Raw genomic sequence first — 17287 nt, forward strand, 5'->3', positions numbered from 1 at the left:
GTGCTTGGCACATAGTATGTGCTCAGGAAATGTTCAGAGAGTGAGTGAATTTGCTGTCTTTCCGGCAGCATGGCTGACATGGAGGAGCGGTTCCAGCAGATTCTTTCCTGGCAACAGATGGATCAGAACAAAGCCATCAGCCAGATCCTGCAGGAGGTGAGCCCTTGCCCAGGGCATGGGGAAGGGGCACAGGGAGGGTGCAGGGAACCGAGAGCAGGGCGGCTCAACACCACGTGGAGGCGCTGTTCTGGAGAGCGTAAGAACCAAGATGCTCAGAGAGTTTAGAAATGCACAGACCGTCAGGATGAGGGGCAGGGACAGGGCTCTCTGGGTGGTGGTTTCCGCTCACTGAAGTCAGGAGAGGTTTCCTTCCCGGGCACACCCTCCCCTTGCTGTGTGGGGCTCCCTCGTGAGGACCTGGTGGCAGTGCCCGCCCCCACCCGCCCCGCAGAGTTGGAACGAGCCCCCGACTTCTCCCTTCCAGTCCCGCCACCCTTCATCTGCTCTCCCTTGGGCTTAATGGGCTTAATGGGTGCTAGTGTGTGGACCAGCCCAGGAAGGACCCCTCTTGACTTCCCCCTTCCTCTGTCCAAATTGTTCAAGTCCCAGGTTTCCCCATGGAAACAAGAGTCCCCCCTGTCAGGGTCCCCCACCTTCTTCTCTCCTTTCTCCCTCTGTGACGTCATCCTCCCATCACAGGCCCATCGCTCCCTTTCCTTCCTCCCCAACTCCGATCTCTCTCTTCTTCCCCCGCAATGATGCTGTGGACTTAGTCCTTGCAGGATTGTCTGAGGAAAAGGCTGTATTTCTCAGAGAGGATGTCAGGCCTTGGGGTTAAGATGAGGCTCCAAGCTGGACAGACTTGCGTGCTAGTGCCAGCCAGTTCACTTTCCCAAACCTCACTTTCCCCATCTGTGAAATGGGGCAGTGAAGGCACCTCCCCCCACCCCTGTCCTCAGTCGTTCCACTCACACCATGGGGAGAGCCCTGAGCACGTGGCCAGCAGGTAGTAAGTGCTTAATAAGTATTATTTTTTAAAAAATCAAGTGAGCTGGAAAGTTGTTGTCTAAGAAATGGAAAAGGCATAGGCTAGGGTGTCTTTGAGGCAGGTTGTGTTTGGGCCCCCTGAGCGGCCATGCTGTCTGTCACAGAGCGCGATGCAGAAGGCAGCCTTCGAGGCTCTCCAGGTGAAGAAGGACCTGATGCATCGGCAGATCCGAAAGCAGGTGAGCATGGCCCTGTGCCCTAGGCCCGCTCTGTGGGCTTTCAGAGGCCGCAATTAAGGTCTGAGTCCTGGCTCCTCCAGGCCAGGCTGGCAGGAGGTCTCCCCAGTACCTCCCTCCCCTCACAGAGCCTCACGGGGTGTCACCTACTCAGGGTGCTGGAGGTGCCTGGGACAGCACTGTGGGTGCTGGCTGGTGGGACCTGTGCCCAGCACTTGTCACAATGCCCAGGGCTGAGGTAGGGAGGCCCTGATCGCTGAGCAGCCCCGCACTGACCAACCCCAGGCAGGACCCCTCAGCTGGCTCGAACCGCAGCGTCCTGTGGCCCGGATGGAGGAGCTGGGGACAGGTGATGCCCCACCTTGGCGGGCGGAGCCTGGGGCGTGCTCTCGCGTGGCCTCCGCTGCTGACCCCTGGGTGACCTTGAGTGAGCCTTTGCCCAGCAGGGCTCTGTCTGGCTCGCTGTGTTCCCTGAGCAGTGGCAGGGTGGCTGGAGACAAGCGAGCTTTCAGGCTATGGGACGCACATCACGTCGTATTCAGCACACTTTCAATTCCACATTTTGCATGGTTTTTTTTTTTTTTCCTTCTTCTTTTTCTTCTTTTCTCTTTTGGCCAAAACCAACTTACCTTTTATTTCTCCTTTAATTTCAACCCCACATTGCCGGACATGAATCTCATTCCTCTGACCAGGGGTTGGTGGGGTCATGGGGAAAAGGTCACAGGGTCATAGGCACAGAGTAGAGAAGTCACTGGTTGTGGGGGTCTGACCCCCAGGACTAAAAGCCCCCAGTCACACCCTGGAGGTACGTGGTGACCCCCTAGACGTCCTCACTGTGGGTGGTCTGACCCACCAGGCCAGCTGCTCCCCTGGAGACCAGAAGCAGGGACACCTCAAGGAAAAGGCACACTCATTTACCGCTGTGTGTCCTTGGGCAAGTTGCTTAATATCTCCAAGCCTCGGTTTCCTCGTCTGTGAAATAGAGACAGTAATACTTCCAACAGCAGAGGAGAAGCAATGGAAAAGACGCGTAAAAAGTGCATAGCACAGTCCTAGCGTGTGCCGTCTCAATAAATGTCAGTGACTGTGTTATTGTTACTGTAATTCAGTTCCTTCCATTACCCTCTGCTCTCCTCTGTGTACAGCTGCCTAGAGGAAGCAAGAGAATTGAACTGGCAAGAGGCTCTGAGAATTCCGTATCTGTTCTTCACTCTGGCCCACACCTTGAAGGAAGCCCCTTCATCCCATGCACCTTGATGGGCACCCCCTCTGGGCCAGCCCTGTGCCCGGCATTTGATCAGCAGTTCTGGCCAGGATAAGCACTCAGGCCCTTGAGATAACGAATTATGTTTAAAACCCCACTGATAAGGTTTACCAGGTTCTCAGTCCCCTTCATTCCAGAGCCTCCCCCAGCACCCACAGAAAGGATTCTTAGGTCCACTTGGCCATCCAGGAGCAGCAGCGCAGGATTGAACCGTGGTTAATGTGAATTAAAAAACCCCTGTCTCGTCTTCTGTTTAGATTAAGTTAATAGAAACTGAGTTATTGCAGCTGACACAGCTGGAGTTAAAGAGGAAATCCCTGGACACAGAGGCACTGCAGGTATGTTTAGGGCTCCCTGGCCTGCCCTGTCCCCCCACTCCACCCCTACTGATGAGACCTCCCGCTGGTGCCCCCACCCCTCTCAGCTGCCCTCCTGCAGACAAGGTGGTGATGCTGGAGGATGCTGCGACCCCAGAAGGCTCATGGGGGCCCAGCGCAGGCCCAGGTTAGGGGTGGGTCAACCTGTTGCTAGGCAGGAAGGTCAGAGGAAGGAGGGTTTCATTGCCAAGGCTCACCAGGCTGCATTTCCATCTCCGTGTTGTCTTTGTTTTAGAGCCGGGTCACTGTTGAGCTCCCTGCCTCTCTTAAGCCATGCTTCTGGGGCACTGGTTCTCACGGCTAACACCCCCGAGGGGACAGCATTCTTGGTAACCCCAGGATGTCTGGAGGAGAGGGCATAGCGGGGACCATGTCACTCCCTGCAGGCAGTTCCTCTGATCTCTGGCCCTTGCTGTGTGCCCTGGGCCAGGAGGGGCAGAGGGACGGCCCTTTCCCTATTCTATGCCTTGGTCTCCCAAGTCGTTCACAGAGGGGCTGGGTCCACGGTGTGAGAGGGCCTGTGCCCCGTACCAGGGTTTCAAGCAGAGCCTTCTGTCTGTCCCCGTCCCTGTGTCTGTCCTCGGCGGACAAGTCTTTGTTTATCCTGTGGGATTCTCAATGTAGAAGAGAGCTAGGGCCTGGAGTCCTGGTCACAGCTCTGCCACTGTGTGACCTTAGGCAGGTTGCTTCCCCTCCCCGGGCCTCCAGGTTGCCCCTGCATAAAGTAGAAGGAGTCTTCTAGACCCATCCTGTGTCATGGGGCCATCAGAGATCAGTGGGACAGGCCTCAGCCATGCAGAGGTTAGGGGCGCTCAACCCCCAACATAGGCACCCACCAAGCACGGTGGTTATCTCCTGCCTGTTGGAGCTGTGGGGCTCCCATTTTTGGGGTCTCCATGGGATATTCCAAGAGGAGTGGAATGTGGACACAGACAGGGCTCTCTGGGGTGTGCCCATTCCTCCATGCTGGCTGGCATGGGTCCCTCACCCCTCTCTTGCCCTTTGCTTCTGCCCAGGTGCTCTGTAGTCAGTGAGCCCGAAGTCAAGGTCCCTGCTGCTTGTCATTCCCTTTGTTTGATGTTTCTCATCACTGCACTGTCATTGGTCACTAGAGCCCATGCCCGGCCTTAACCCCCTGCGGAAGGGAGTTGCAGGCTGGGGAGAAGGGCACCTCCACACTCTCCCCTGATCCTCAGCCAGAGATCAGAGACAGAGCCTTGATGGGAGTCAGGCCCACCACGGCCCCCAACTGAGAACCAGTTGGGGAGGTGTCCTGCTGCCGTGCCGTGGGGACCTCGGGGGCTGGGGTGCCGTGAGCTCCCAGCACTGGCCACGGTCTTGTGTCGCAGGAGATGATCTCGGAGCAACGCTGGGCCCTGAGCTCGCTGCTCCAGCAGCTGCTCAAGGAGAAGACGCAGCGAGAAGAGGAGCTCCGGGAGATCCTGGTACGTGTGGCATCCACGTCGTGCATGGGGTTGCTTTACGTCCGCGCTTGTACGTCCACATTGTGCGCCGGTTGCTTTCTCTCTGCCCTCACACTGTTCTTAGACCTACGTCATGCGCCGGCTTGCTTTTCCTCCGAGCTCACTGTTCTTAGAAACGCTTCATTATCCTAGACATCCCCTGAGCTCCACTGTAGGCCGCACCCTATGCCAGGAACAGACAACAGCGAGGCCAGTCTCTTCCCAAGCCCCGCACAAGCCCGGGTGGGACGTTTGTGCCATTGGGCACAGACCACATTAACATGTGCTGTGCGGGGCCAGACTTGTTGTGGCCAGGCTACTGCCCACAAGGGACCTTGGGGACTCGCTGTCCACCCCAGCAGGACATGACCATCAGGGTCACAGGCTCCTGAAGGGGGAGGTGTGTCCACAGTCCAGAGAGGGCCAGGCCAGTCACTTAGCTAGGTCCAAGAGGGACCACCCAGGGAGCTGGGGGATGCCCAGGTTGCAGTCCCAAAGCCCAGCGTGCAGCCATAGTCCTGGCTGGGCGGCTTGGTGGCTCGGAGCACAGGCTCCAAACCCTGGGCTGAATCTGGCTCTGACTCGGGGCGGCCCTTGGATCTTGGGCAGCCTGCTCATCACTCTACCAGTCGCTCAGTGTCCTCACCTGTGATGTCGAGATTGCCTCCCAGAGTTGTGAGAACTGAGTAAAATGGCATCTCGCAGCAGGCAGCACAGACTGGCATGAAGCACCCTGACGTTACTGCTGCCATGACATGACGTGCCACATGTTCACTGCTCCATCCCTAGCAGCTAGAATGGTGCCTGGCCCAGATCAACGCTCGGGTTGCTTGTTGAGTGACGGGACGGAGGAATCAGTGTGAAAATAGCTGACTTCCTTGTGCATTTGTCTCTGTGCCCGTTTCCTGTGTGGGTACGCCTGTCTCCTGTTCTCAGTGCTCCGGCTCTGTGGGTGAAGGTGGGCGACGTGCCCTCCCGAGCTGAAGGTGCCCCTCGGGTCCCAGCTCTCTCCCTGCTGGCTCCCAGAGGACGCACTCAGCCTCTGGGGGAAGGACACGGCTGCCGACTGCTTTGTTCTTCCCACTGGGAGGTGAGAAGGCGTCTCCCCTCCAAGTCATGATGCCCAGGGCGGCGGGGGGCAGGGGCACCAGCTCTCAGCCGCCCAGGTTTCTGCAGATGAAACATTGAGACTTATTGGAGAGGGATGTTCTTTGTAAAACACCCAAGTCCATCCACATGCCGTTCACAGCCATCCGTGCCATCATCGTTTCTGTTCCCTGACTCGTAACTAACAGTGTCTGCTTCCTTCTTGGCAGACGGAGTTAGAAGCCCAAAGTGAAACCAAGCAGGAGAATTACTGGCTGATTCAGTATCAGCGGCTTTTGAACCAGAAACCCTTATCCTTGAAGCTGCAGGTGAGAGTTGCGGCGCGCCCACCCCACGGGAGCCCTGGGCCCCGGCGGCACCAGCTCGCTGGTCCATCTGACAGAATTCCCTTCCCATCTCCGGTGATGGGTGCACCGGGGCCTGTGCGCTCCCCACTGCAGGGGCTCGGACAGGACAGGGGTGGTCCCTTCTCCCTCCTCACATGCACTTTGTTTTCTTTAAAATAAAAATGGAGCCTCAACAGTAGTGTTCTCCAGCCCCGGGCGTGTAGATCTTCTTGTGTGTCTGGATCTGGTGATTTAGGATCTGGGTGATTTCATTTGCTTCAACAGTTCCCCTCCCTTTGATGGGCACTTAAGTTGGTCGCGTTGTCAGGTCTGCCGCGTGGCGGTGAACTAAGTTCTTCACACATCTGTCGCTATGCCCCTACATAGCCGTCTTGGTAGGAAAAGTCCCAAGAATATGTTTTCCCTGTTACGCTATCTGTGTCTGAACTTTGTGTGCTGTTGTAAGTCCCGGCCTCGTGGTTTTTCCTGGTCCGTCATGCTCTCGACTTCTCCCACGGGTGTGTCTTGCAGGAAGAAGGCCTGGAGCGCCCGCTGGTGGCCCTCCTGGTGGAGCTGTCGGCCGAGCACTACCTGCCCATCTTCGCCCACCACCGCCTCTCACTGGCCATGCTGAGCCAAATGGGCCCTGCGGACCTGGCCAAGGTGAACAGCGGCAGCCCCTCGGGGGAGGTTGGGGAGGCGGGCAGGGCCCTGACCTAATGGCCAAGGAGGGGACTTGCTCTTCATGCAGTTCTTGGCATGGCTTGCCATCTACAGATGTCCTGGGGCCGCCTTGCTCCCAGCAGGCCAGAACACCTGCCCCATCTGCCCCCAGTGACTTGACTACGAAAGCCAGAGCTGGGGGTGCTGTGGAACCCAGATCATCCCCTCCGCCAACCCCTTTCAGATGGGATCTTCATGTCATAGGCTGGGCAGGTCCTTGGAGGTCATCTGGACCATCCTTTCCCCACACCATGGGTTGACAGTTGTATCGGCGGCACTGCCTGCGCCTGGTACATTCTGCGTGAATTCACTTACTCTTCAGAAGAGACAGAGACCAACTCTGGCGAATACTTAAAAGTGCTTGACACTATTCTAAGCATGTTTTACATATAAATTCATTGAATCCTCATAATAACCTAGGCTTCCCAGGTAAGCACAGTGGTAAAGAATCTGCCTGCCAGTGCAGGAGACACAAGAACGTGGGTTTGATCCCTGGGTCAGGAAGATTCCCCTGGAGAAGAAAATGGCAACCCACTTCAGCATTCTTGCCTGGAGAATCCCGTGGATGGAAGAGCCTAGCCGGCTGCAGTCCACGGACTCGCAGAGAGTCAGACACAGCTGAGCACACACACACGCTAACCCTGGGCAGGCAGTTACGGTCATCATCATTTTCCAGATGAGGACGTGGAGACACAGCAAGGTAGCAGTTTGCCTGAGGTCACATGGCAGAGCCACGTCCAGCCCAGGCAGCTGGTCTGGTGCGGGGGCCGTGCTGTCGGCCACTCTGCTGAGCTGCCTGGTCCCTCGACAAGAAGCAGACGCAGACACTGGGGCTCAGAAGGACTGTGTGGGCCACCTTGCCCAAGTTCAGGAGCACTTGCTCTGAGGCTGAGGGACTGTGAGCGTCTGGTGCGGCCACTTTTCAGCAGGTTGGCCTCGGTGTGAACCACCTGACTGTGAGCTGTGAGAGCCCAAAGCTGTCAGCTCAGCCCCTGCACTCGCTGGACCCGTTCTGTCACCAGCGCCGATTTCCCTCTCCTTCCACCGCACTGATTGCCGGCCAGTCAGCCTCCACGTGTCCAGTCGAAGGTGCCAGAAGTCAGGGAGGAGGCGGTCCTGGCAGCTCTGTGCTGCGCCATGGGCCCCCTGCCGGGCCATGCCCAGGCCCTGACCCGCCCCCTCGGTCCTCACAGGTGGGCGTCTCGGAGGCTGGCCTGCAGCACAATATCCTGCGCAGAGCCCAGGAGCTGCTGGATGCGGCCAGGACCCAACCAGGTACCAGCACCGCGCCTCTCCTAGCAGAGCCCTTATGCGGGGGCGTGGCTGGGCCGTTACCTGTTCACCTTTCAGGACGAGTCCCAAGGGCCACTTCCAACCCCTGCCAGTCCTTCTAAAGGAGCCATTTGTAAATGAGAAAAATAGGCCCCCAAATGGAAAACATGAGCTTTTCCTACGGTGGTGGAGGGACCCTCCCGGCTTCCCTAAACCCTCCCTACTGACATCAGGAACCACATACTCGGGGTCCCTGGAGTAGTGGGAGAAACCCACCGGACCCGGTGCCCAGCTCTGCGCCTGGGGCAGGCGTGTGGTGTGGACTGGGGTGGGGAGGGGCTGTGGCTGAGTTGGAGGCAGGAGGGATTGTGGGCAGGGGTTGGGGGGTGTGTGGGAAGGAGTCGGGGTCTCCTGTGGGCCGAGCAGGACAGGTGTCAGGCATTTGACACAATCACCATATCAGGTCTCCTGTCGCTGCTGCTACCCTCCTTTGAGGGATGAGGAAACTGAGGCAGAGAGAGGTTAACCCTAACCCTGAGGGCTTCTCCCTGACCCTGGCCTCCCTCTGGGGAGGGGCTGGGGTGGGACAGCTCCTTCTTAGCTCAGGGCCAGCAGATCCTCAGGCATCTTCCTGACAGTTCTCCAAATCCCAGGACTCAACATGTGTTCCATGAAATATAGACGCGCCCTGGCCACCCCCCCCACCGACCCCCCCGGCCTACCCTTAGAAGGTCTAGGGTGGTTGTGACAAGCTTTAAAAAAAAAGAAATCATAAGGTTTTTTTTTTCAATTATTAAGAAATACTACTTGTAATTTAAACCGTAGACTAAATGAACAACGTGTGCTGTGAGGGGAGGGGGCTCAGGGGTGAAGAGACTCGGGCGTCACTGGTGTGATGAGAGATGGATTCTCACATCCTGCTTCATGCGGCTGGGACCCGGGCAGAGCATGCTTGTTCCAGGGCAGAGCAGTGGGTGTGCTGGGAGCTTTCCCGGGGCGGGGACCAGGGGGAGCAGCCTTGAGAGCTATTTCGTCCTCTCTCTGCGCCTCTGGGCCCCCTGCACCTGGGCCCCTGGTGGAGAATCTGTGCTCAAGGTTGGGTTCTCCCCAGAGCCCCTCACCCAGGGTTCCTGGCCTGCCGGCTCCACCATCAGGCGGCCCTCTGGCCTTAGGCAAGTGGCTTTCCCTCCCTGCTTTCTCATCTCTGACAGTGATGAGCCCTGTTTGCAGGGTGGCCCAGAGGGGTTCAGGGTGTGTTGGGGTAAGAGGCCCCAGTTGCCTGGGGTCCCAGCCCTCCCACTTTATAGATGTGGAATGAGGCTCAGCAAAGAGAAACAAGAGGGTATGTGGGAGCACCCCCCCGCCCAACTCTCTGTCCACTTTTACGGCAGGCTGAGCCGGGGAAGGACCAGGTCAGATGATCAGGACCCTGGCTTAGCCGCTGTGTGTCCCCACAGAGCTGCTGAGGCCTCCCGAGGGCAGGATCTTGCCCACAGCCCCCGAGGAGCTGCCCGAGGCAGTGAGACCCTCGGCTCCCCCGGCAGAGCTGCTGGAGGTGCAGACCTCAGAGTGTGTGGTGTGCCTGGAACGGGAGGTAAGTCTAGGGGTGACGGGCCCAACCCCAGGGCCACCGTCCCCACCCCCACCCACCTGCCCAGAGCCTGCCACCCTCCTGAGCCTCACAGGCATGGGTGATTCATTCTGCAGAGTTTAGAAATATGTTGGGTTCATTAGAAATTTTGGAAAATACAGGAAATTAAAATGACCCATGATCCCAGGACCCAAAACATGAGTAACGCTGACAACATTTGCTGGGCCTTTTTTCTTTTTCTTTTTTTAACAGAAGTTTTTTTTTAAATTCATGCAGGGAAATTTCCCAAGTCATTAAATATCAACAAAATTTTCTCTGGAGAGGTTTTTCCAAAACTCTTCATTTTAAAAACAAAATTAACAGTTGTTATAAAAAAATTAAACAACGTACCACATAAAATAAACCCGTTGCCTCCACCACGTGATCCTACTTAGAAAAGGCCTACTTAGAAAATGTTAACAGTTTGATTACCCCGTGGTCTTTGCTGGCCCGGGAGAATGCCATGATATAGGGATGGGGAAGGACTTGGTGGTTATAAATTTAACCAAACCCCTGCTCTGGGCCCCAGAGATGGCTCCCTGTCTCTCCCAAAAAGAGGAAATGCTGAGGCAAAGCACGGACACGTCCACGGCTTGTGATCCATAACGTTGGGGTCATTTTGAGGCAAAGTGCATAAAAGTCCCTAAATTGGGAGCAACCTGCACATCCTGTAACAGCAGGGCTGGTGAGACAGGCTGTGGACCACTCCACCCCCACCCCCCACCCCGAATGGCTGGTACAGAGGGCAGGGGCATCCTGTGATGGACGGGGAATGGAGTCTGACGACCATGCAGTCAGATCTTCAGGGGGAAGGACGAGGGGCCTGGGTACCGGCTGGGGTGGGGCCCTGACGTTCCCGCTCTCCACCCGCCAGGCCCAGATGATCTTCCTCAACTGCGGCCACGTCTGCTGCTGCCAGCAGTGCTGCCAGCCCCTGCGCATCTGCCCGCTGTGCCGCCAGGACATCGCCCAGCGCCTCCGCATCTACCACAGCAGCTGAGCACCAGCCTCTGCCACCCTCAGGCCCAGGGCTCCGGCTCCCTCCTGTTCCCCGTGGGCTGGCCGGGCAGAGACAGGAGCGTTCCTGCCCAAGGACTGAGCAGTTTAAATCCTGTAGAGGGGCAGGGGGACCCCTGCAGCAGGACGACAGGGTCTGGGGCGGGAGCAGCAGCAGTCACACCTCTGTCTGAGCAGGACCGAGGGTCCCAGCTGGCTGTGGCAATCCCAGCCCCTCCCGCAGCCTTAGTGTCCTCCTCGAGGGAACCCAGGCAGTGCTGTCCCACTCAGCAGGGGTGGTGGGAGCGCTGGAGGGCCCTGGCCCAGGGGAGGGGCGGCCACCACGGCCTGTCCTGGGATCGACTGGCCAGAAGGTGTTCTGTGCAGGCCTGGTGCCCCGAGCGATGTCAGCCCCTCCTGGCCTCCCTCCCTGCTGCTCCCCACCCACCCCCTGAGCTCTGGGCCCCTCTGCCCTGCAGACCTGCACCTCCTCTCCCCACGCGGCTCAGAGGTAGACCCTGAGCTTCAAAGACCTGAAGCAGGAACATCAATAAACTTGTTTCCAGCCTGCTCCTCCCGAGTCATCACTGGACTCGAGTGGAGCCCAGGGAGGGGGGAAGTGGGTGTGAGGTGTGTGAAGTTACCCACACCTCCCTTTTGTAGGTGGAGAGGCCGGGCTCAGGAGGAGGTCTCGGAAAGTCCTCGGAGCAGGTGGGGCCGTGTGGGCCGCCTGTGTGCTGTGTAACCATTACCCCAGATCAGGGGGCCCGAGGCCCTGTAACCGGGACAGAGCGTCTCACTCCGAGCCCGTGCAGCTGTGCAGGTTGCTCGCTGCGCAAGTCCAGGGGGAGCCGTGCTCCTTGTGCTTGCAGCAGAGCTGCACTTGGTCATGTGTTCTGGGGCAGATCGTTTTGAGCCAAGGGCAGCTTTCTCTCTGGGCTAGAGGCGGGCCTGCTGGGGCGCCTGGGTTCTAGGTAACTCGGACCCGGGCCAGCCTTCCAGACCCTACATCCCCACCTGTTCAGTGAGGGACATCAGGGGAACTGGCCCATGCTGGCGGCCACCAGGGGGCACTGCGCGCTCATCCCGGGCCCCGCGTTAGAGCCGGCAGGACGTAGGGCCAGGCCCTCTCTCTCCCTGCCTCACTGAGCCAGTCAGTGAACCCGCTTTCCAGGTTACCTGCCCCACACCCTCCTGAGCTCCGCTCCGCTAAGAGGGGAGATGGCGGCCTGAGATGGGCAGGGCCACGCAGAGCAGGGCGTTTGGCGGGTCTCTTTGAACCCTCATGAGGCCCCCTTTTATAGGTGAGCAGTTTGAGACTGGGTTCGGTGACTTGCCAAAGTCAACAGCAAGACCCGGCTGAGCCCTGGTTTTCTCACCTTCACCCTTGTTGACAGACCTTCGGCCACAGTCCCCCATCCCCCAAGATGCCCACTCAGCAGGGGCAGCCTGTCCCCACCAGCTGGCAGGGCTGGAAGTGTCCCCATGACCCAGAACCTCCGCCCATCCTCCCTGCCCCCTGGGCCTCAGTTTACACACTGGTGTGATGATGGTGCCTGTCCCCCAGGGGTTACCTCGTCCTGCAGGTAATGCGCACAGCCCATGGTAAGCACTCAGGAGTGCTCCCCTTGTGAGCAGGAGTCTTAAACACTGGCTCACAGTGTGAGCCCGCCCACCATGGCCATAAAGCAGCTGCCCTCCCCATTGCCCGAAGCTGCCAGAGGCCCACCCTGCACAGACCCCCCGGCAGAGGAAGCTGTCTGAGCTACCATCAGGCTAATCACCTCCCTGCTGTGCCCCTCCTTACCGAACCTCAGTTTCCTCCTCTGGAAAATGGGTTCCGAGGAGCACTCTAGTCACATGCACCTGTAAGCTGTGAGCCCCCCAAGTCAAGGTACACAGGCCCATCTCCAGCCCAGGTCTCTCGCCCAGCCAGCATCACACACGGGCCACTGGCTTTAAATAAAGCATTTTATTGATTAGTAGAAGCTTAAACAGTTTGCATAATATTTTCAATACAATATCTGGGAAGGATGATTGGAAAGTCCCAAGAGAAGGCACCAGAGGAGCGCGTCTTCAGACGGAATGTATTGGTGGGAGAGGTTAGTTCGGCGTTGAGATCGGGGCTGGAGGGGACTCGAAGGGGGTCCCTGAGCACCAGCCAGCGCCGCTCGTCCTGTGGGTCCCAGGAAACAGACCCAGGGGATGGGAGGTCCAGGGCTGGGGTGCGGTGAGGACCCTGAAGGAGCGGGTTTCTGCCCTGCCTGCCCTCCCCTCAAAGCAGCAGAGGAGAGGGCCTGGGAAAACCAGGCGGCCCCAGCCCCTGGGAGTGACCTTGACTTAACCCTCACCCTCAGGAACAAGCGGCTGAGGAGGGGGAAACAGCAAGGCTATATGAACAGTCCTGGAGTTGTCAGGGTGTGGTGCGTTAGAGCCCCAGCCTGCCCCAAATGCTCGTGGTGTCCTGGGGCACCCCAGCCCCTCCCCCAGCCCCTCCCGAGCCCCGCCAGCTCCCTTGGGGGACAGCATGTACCTTGGAAGTGGACCGCGGAGAAGACAGCGTCCACACCCACCCAGCCCTGTCTCTGAGCAGTGTCTCCACACCCAGCCCAGCCGGACAGAGGGACTCCTAGAGACCAGACCCCAGCAAGTGGAGGCGAGCAGGGTCTCAGCTTCCAGCAACCCCCCCCCAAGGGCACCCCACCCACCCCGCCAGCAGTACCTCTGCAGAGGTCACCCCCTCCTTCCCTCAGACACGTCCTTGCCCCAGACCAGCACGTTCCAGGCCTTTCCTATTCCCACCCCACCTCGAGAGGCAGCCCTCCCCCAGCACCCCCAGCCTCAAGACCCGCTCCTTGCACGTCCCTTCACCTGGGGTGGGGGAGCCAGGCCAGAGTCCACTCCAAAACTGGCCTCAGGGGCCCAGAGACGGGCCTTGGCGCTCGGGCTTCCTGGTTCTAAGAGGGCCCCCTCGGTGACAGGAGAAGCCAGGCAGTGGACGCGGCTCTCACCGCCCTCCTTCCACGGGTGGCAAGACGCACCAGGGGAACGGGCCGCAGAGGCAGGCAGGCAGGGAGGGAGGGCGGACTCAGGGAGCCAGGGCCGACCCCCGCTGTGCCCGGCCCACCCCCCCTCCCCAGGAGCAGGAAAGCCGCGATCATCCCACAGAAGAGAAAACAGAGCAACCAAGTGTGACCAAACCCATAAAGTGACTCAAGTGGGCCCATCCCAGCCCAGCCCCCTCAGTGCCACACCAGCCCTGCCCCCGCCCCCTGCCCGGAAGGCACAGATCCTGTGCTCCCCGCCCAGAGCCGAGCCAGGGCCCCGGAGTGGGTGGCCTGTGTGCTGTGTCCAACAGAGGCTCCAGGGGGCGACCAGCTTAGAACTCGGTCTGCACCCCCGCACTGTCCTCGGTGGTGGTGTGGATGGGGGGGCAGCCGCCTGGGCCAGACACCTGCTCGCCGGTCTCCTGGTCGCTGGGCTTGGGAGGCTCAAGGCCCACGAGCTTTTCGGATGGGAGCTGCCGGAGGGGTGAGGCGGGCGGCGAGGTGGCCTCGGGGGCCAGCCCGGGCTGGGGGCTCTCCTGCACGGGGGCCCCGTTGAGCAGGGGGCCGGCCAGCAGGGGGCTCTCAGCCCGCAGATCCCCGGCCAGCAGGCCACGGAGCTCGGTGACGCCGTCTGGGGACGAGGGTGATGGCGGTTCAGGGGCGGCCTCGAAGGGCAGCCCCGCGTCCTCATCCTGGACCACGGACACCACCTGCTTGGCACGCCGGCGCTTTTCCGAGACAGGGGCTGCTTGCTGGATGCCGGGGTCCCCACCGCAGCCGCTGTCTCCATATTCCTCGCCCCAGTCGATGGGCGCGCCCTCGGCCAGCAGGTGCAGGTTGGGGTCGCTGTTGTGCATGACCACGCTGTCCCGGTACAGGTTGTGTTTCCTCTGCACAGCGGCCTCCTTCACGGCTGCGGGACAGAAGCGGGTGACGGACACTGAGCGGGGGCGCTGACGGCCACCAGCACTCCCCGCACTGTGCGACCCACATCACAAGCCCTCAGCCTGAGTGTGCACCGCGACCAGACAAGGCTTCTTTGAGGCCTCAGTGTGGGGAGCAGGCGGTGGGACCCTAACTCCCATCTCTCACCTAACACCCCCCGGAATGTACTCCCCTCATTGTAACTAAGGCACGGGGACATGACGCTGCCCCCTGGCCCGTGCCATGAACAGTGGGCCCACCACAGCCCACGGCCTGACTCTCCCCTTTGGAGCTTAGCTGAGCCCCCAGGAAGCCTCTGAGCGCCCACCTCCTCCACCCACCAGCAGTGAGTCCTAACAGAGACCACACAGCTGGCAGCCCCACCCAGCTCTGCAGCTGCCCGCCCCCAGGGGCCGCGGCACTGACCCTGGAGGATGTCCTTCATGACCGTCTGCAGCACCACCTCCTCGTACGTGTTCTCCACCAGGATGAACCTGGCAAAGTCCTCGAAGATCAGCTCCTGGAACCGGGACAGCTCCTGCCGGCCGGGGCGGACGTGGGGGCAGAGAGAGGGGCAGTCAGGGCTGTGGGTCAGGCTCTGGGCGGGGGACAGGGGGTGGGCAGGAGTGGAGGGCTGCTCACCGACTTGCAGGTGGGTGCCAGCTTCTTGAGCAGGAATGGGATGGTGATCTGCAGCAGTGCCTCCCGGAAGAAGCGCTTCCGCACAGTGCTGCTGTCGTAGTCGTATTTCTGCCGGGAAAGAGGGGCCGGGGTGCGGGGAGCTCCAGGTCAGGGGGCTCCATCAGCCCCCCGTCTCACCCAGGCCCCCGTCTCCCCTCCAGGGTGGAGGGGCAGGGCCTGGCCGGGCGGCTCACCTTCAGCACCCGCTCCAGGATGCGCTGGATGGACTTGCACAGCTCCTCCTTGGTGGGCCCCTTCCCCAGCTCCTGGTGCAGGAGGGTCTCGAAGGTGTACACGGCGTTGTCCATTTGCTGGAGGTGGAGTGCACCACAGGGCACGTGAAGGCGTGCCCCCCGGGGAGGTGTGGTGACCCTGGGAAGGTGTGGTGACCCTGGGAAGGTGGGGTGCCCCCTGGGAGGAGGGGTGACCCCGGGGAGGTGGGGTGCCCCCTGGGAGGAGGGGTGACTCTGGGGAGGGTGACTCTGGGGAGGAAGGGTGCCCCTGGGAGGAGGGATGACCCCAGGGAGGAGGGGTGACCCCCCGGGGAGGTGAGGTGCCCCCTGGGAGGAGGGGTGACCCTGGGGAGGTGGGGTGCCCCCTCAGAAGAGGGATGCTCAGGCACTCAGACACCCCTTCACTGGCTCACTCCTCTGCTGAGTGTCTAGAGCGCTAACTGCCAGGCACCAGCGCCAGCACCCCTCTCCCAGGGGAACAGAGGGTCTGGACCCTATGGGAAGGAGCTTAGGGAGTCAGGAGGACTTCCTGGAGGAAGGGGTCTCTGAGACCCAAGAGGTGAGTCTGACTTAACCAGGCGGACAGAGGGACAGGCATCCAAACAGATCCAAGAGCATGTCCAAGAGACCGGAGCTGGAGAGAACATGCGGGATTGTGGGGAGACCTGAGGGGAGAACTGGGGTGCAGGCAAGCCCTGCGCCCACCTCACGCATGTGGATCTGGGCTCGCTGCTTGAACACAGACATGCTGGACACGTCAAAACGCTGCTGCAGTCCGTCAAGCCTCAGCGGCTCCATCTTCTCGTAGCAGCTGTGCATCTTGAGGGGGTGGTACGCCAGCTGGGACAGCTTCTCCATGTACTGCAGGGAGGCAGGGACACACGAGGGACCTGAGTTGAAGCCGTGGAGGGGCCAGGCAGCCCCCGCAGCCCCTGGGCCCTCAGAGTCCAGATTCCAGGGCTGGCACTGGCACCAGGGGAGGCCATCCGGGGCGGGGGGGGGGGATCACCAGGGAAAGCGCTGGAGGACCTGGGACAGGAAGGATGGGGATCTGCAGGCAGGAGAGCGGTACGGCAGCACAGCATGTGGAGACAGGCCGGCCTGAGTGCTGGGCAGCCCTAGGCAAATCGCTCACCATCTCTGAGCCTTGGTTTCCTCGGCCTCCAAATCTGGAGATGGGTTTTCATGATCTCTAGGGTCCTCTACGGTTCTCAAACTCTATGATTATTATTGTCAGTGGAACTCCTCGGTTTGGGGTGGAGAAGAGGCCAAGATTACAGGGCTAATTCTATCTGCCAGACCTGACAATTATGTGGGGCTCCAGGCAGTTGACTACCCCAATATGGGGTCTGTAGAAGGCTGTTCAACCCAAGAACCAGCTAGCTCAGAAGTAAGAGGGGCCGGCTCCATCTGTGAGGGGCACAAAAATGGCATCTATGGACGTGCCCGGCTCCATGCCTCCTGCAGATCCTCTGTTCACAGGTTATGCCCAGGAGCAAAAGGGCCTGCCCTCATCACAGTGAGGGCCTGACAGGGGCCAGACCAGACCCAAAACCAAACCCAGGGCCTGTCTCACCTCGCCAAGCTTGTCGATGCCACCCTCATTGATGACATTCAGGTTCATGTCAGTGACTTCCTTGAAGAAGACGTCCCGCACTTCTGTGAAGCCCTGGCTGGTGGGTACCATGAGGGCCTCCAGGATGGACGGGATGTAGGGCTGGACGTGGTTCCGGACACAAACCTCCGCCTTGGGGAGGATGGAGGCTGCGCCAAGGGAGCTGGTTAGCGGACAGCACCCCCAGGGGTAACCCCCACCATCCCAGGTCTCTAGGCTAGAGGCAGGCGGCTGTGTCATTCTTTAAAGAAGACCACTGGTGACAACATGAGCAAAGGGAAGAGTTCTTGAGGAATGGTTAAAATGGAGCACAGATAACAAAGCGATCTCAGATCGGCTTCTCAAATTCCTGAAACTAGGACATCAGGAAATAAAGAAAATGACCATGTAAAGGTCTCAAGGTCAG

The 17287-nt window shown here is 59.7% G+C and overlaps 2 protein-coding genes across 9 annotated transcripts in view; one reads left to right on the top strand and one right to left on the bottom strand.

Moving 5' to 3' along the window:
• The window catches only part of LRSAM1 (leucine rich repeat and sterile alpha motif containing 1), a 33953-nt gene extending 23001 nt beyond the window's left edge, over window positions 1-10952 (top strand). For 7 of the 8 annotated variants that reach the window (XM_070453090.1, XM_020874908.2, XM_070453093.1 and 4 more), the window contains 9 exons: window positions 69-156; window positions 1152-1226; window positions 2745-2825; window positions 4214-4309; window positions 5644-5742; window positions 6292-6423; window positions 7677-7758; window positions 9213-9349; window positions 10260-10952. In XM_070453090.1, the coding sequence (XP_070309191.1) occupies window positions 69-156; window positions 1152-1226; window positions 2745-2825; window positions 4214-4309; window positions 5644-5742; window positions 6292-6423; window positions 7677-7758; window positions 9213-9349; window positions 10260-10385 (916 nt within the window). In that variant the 3' untranslated portion in view covers window positions 10386-10952. The remainder of the gene's footprint in view (window positions 1-68; window positions 157-1151; window positions 1227-2744; window positions 2826-4213; window positions 4310-5643; window positions 5743-6291; window positions 6424-7676; window positions 7759-9212; window positions 9350-10259) is intronic. The other variant, XM_070453107.1, reaches the window with a different exon arrangement.
• A 1386-nt stretch (window positions 10953-12338) lies between these two features.
• The window catches only part of NIBAN2 (niban apoptosis regulator 2), a 53284-nt gene continuing 48335 nt past the window's right edge, over window positions 12339-17287 (bottom strand). The window contains exons 9-14 of the mRNA XM_020874904.2: window positions 16843-17030; window positions 15972-16127; window positions 15228-15344; window positions 14995-15102; window positions 14779-14890; window positions 12339-14341 (exon numbers count right to left, since the gene is read on the bottom strand). Coding sequence (XP_020730563.1) covers window positions 13761-14341; window positions 14779-14890; window positions 14995-15102; window positions 15228-15344; window positions 15972-16127; window positions 16843-17030 — 1262 coding nt within the window. The 3' untranslated portion in view covers window positions 12339-13760. The remainder of the gene's footprint in view (window positions 14342-14778; window positions 14891-14994; window positions 15103-15227; window positions 15345-15971; window positions 16128-16842; window positions 17031-17287) is intronic.

This window comes from Odocoileus virginianus, chromosome 2, assembly GCF_023699985.2.
Source record: "Odocoileus virginianus isolate 20LAN1187 ecotype Illinois chromosome 2, Ovbor_1.2, whole genome shotgun sequence".
Taxonomy (NCBI): domain Eukaryota; kingdom Metazoa; phylum Chordata; class Mammalia; order Artiodactyla; family Cervidae; genus Odocoileus; species Odocoileus virginianus.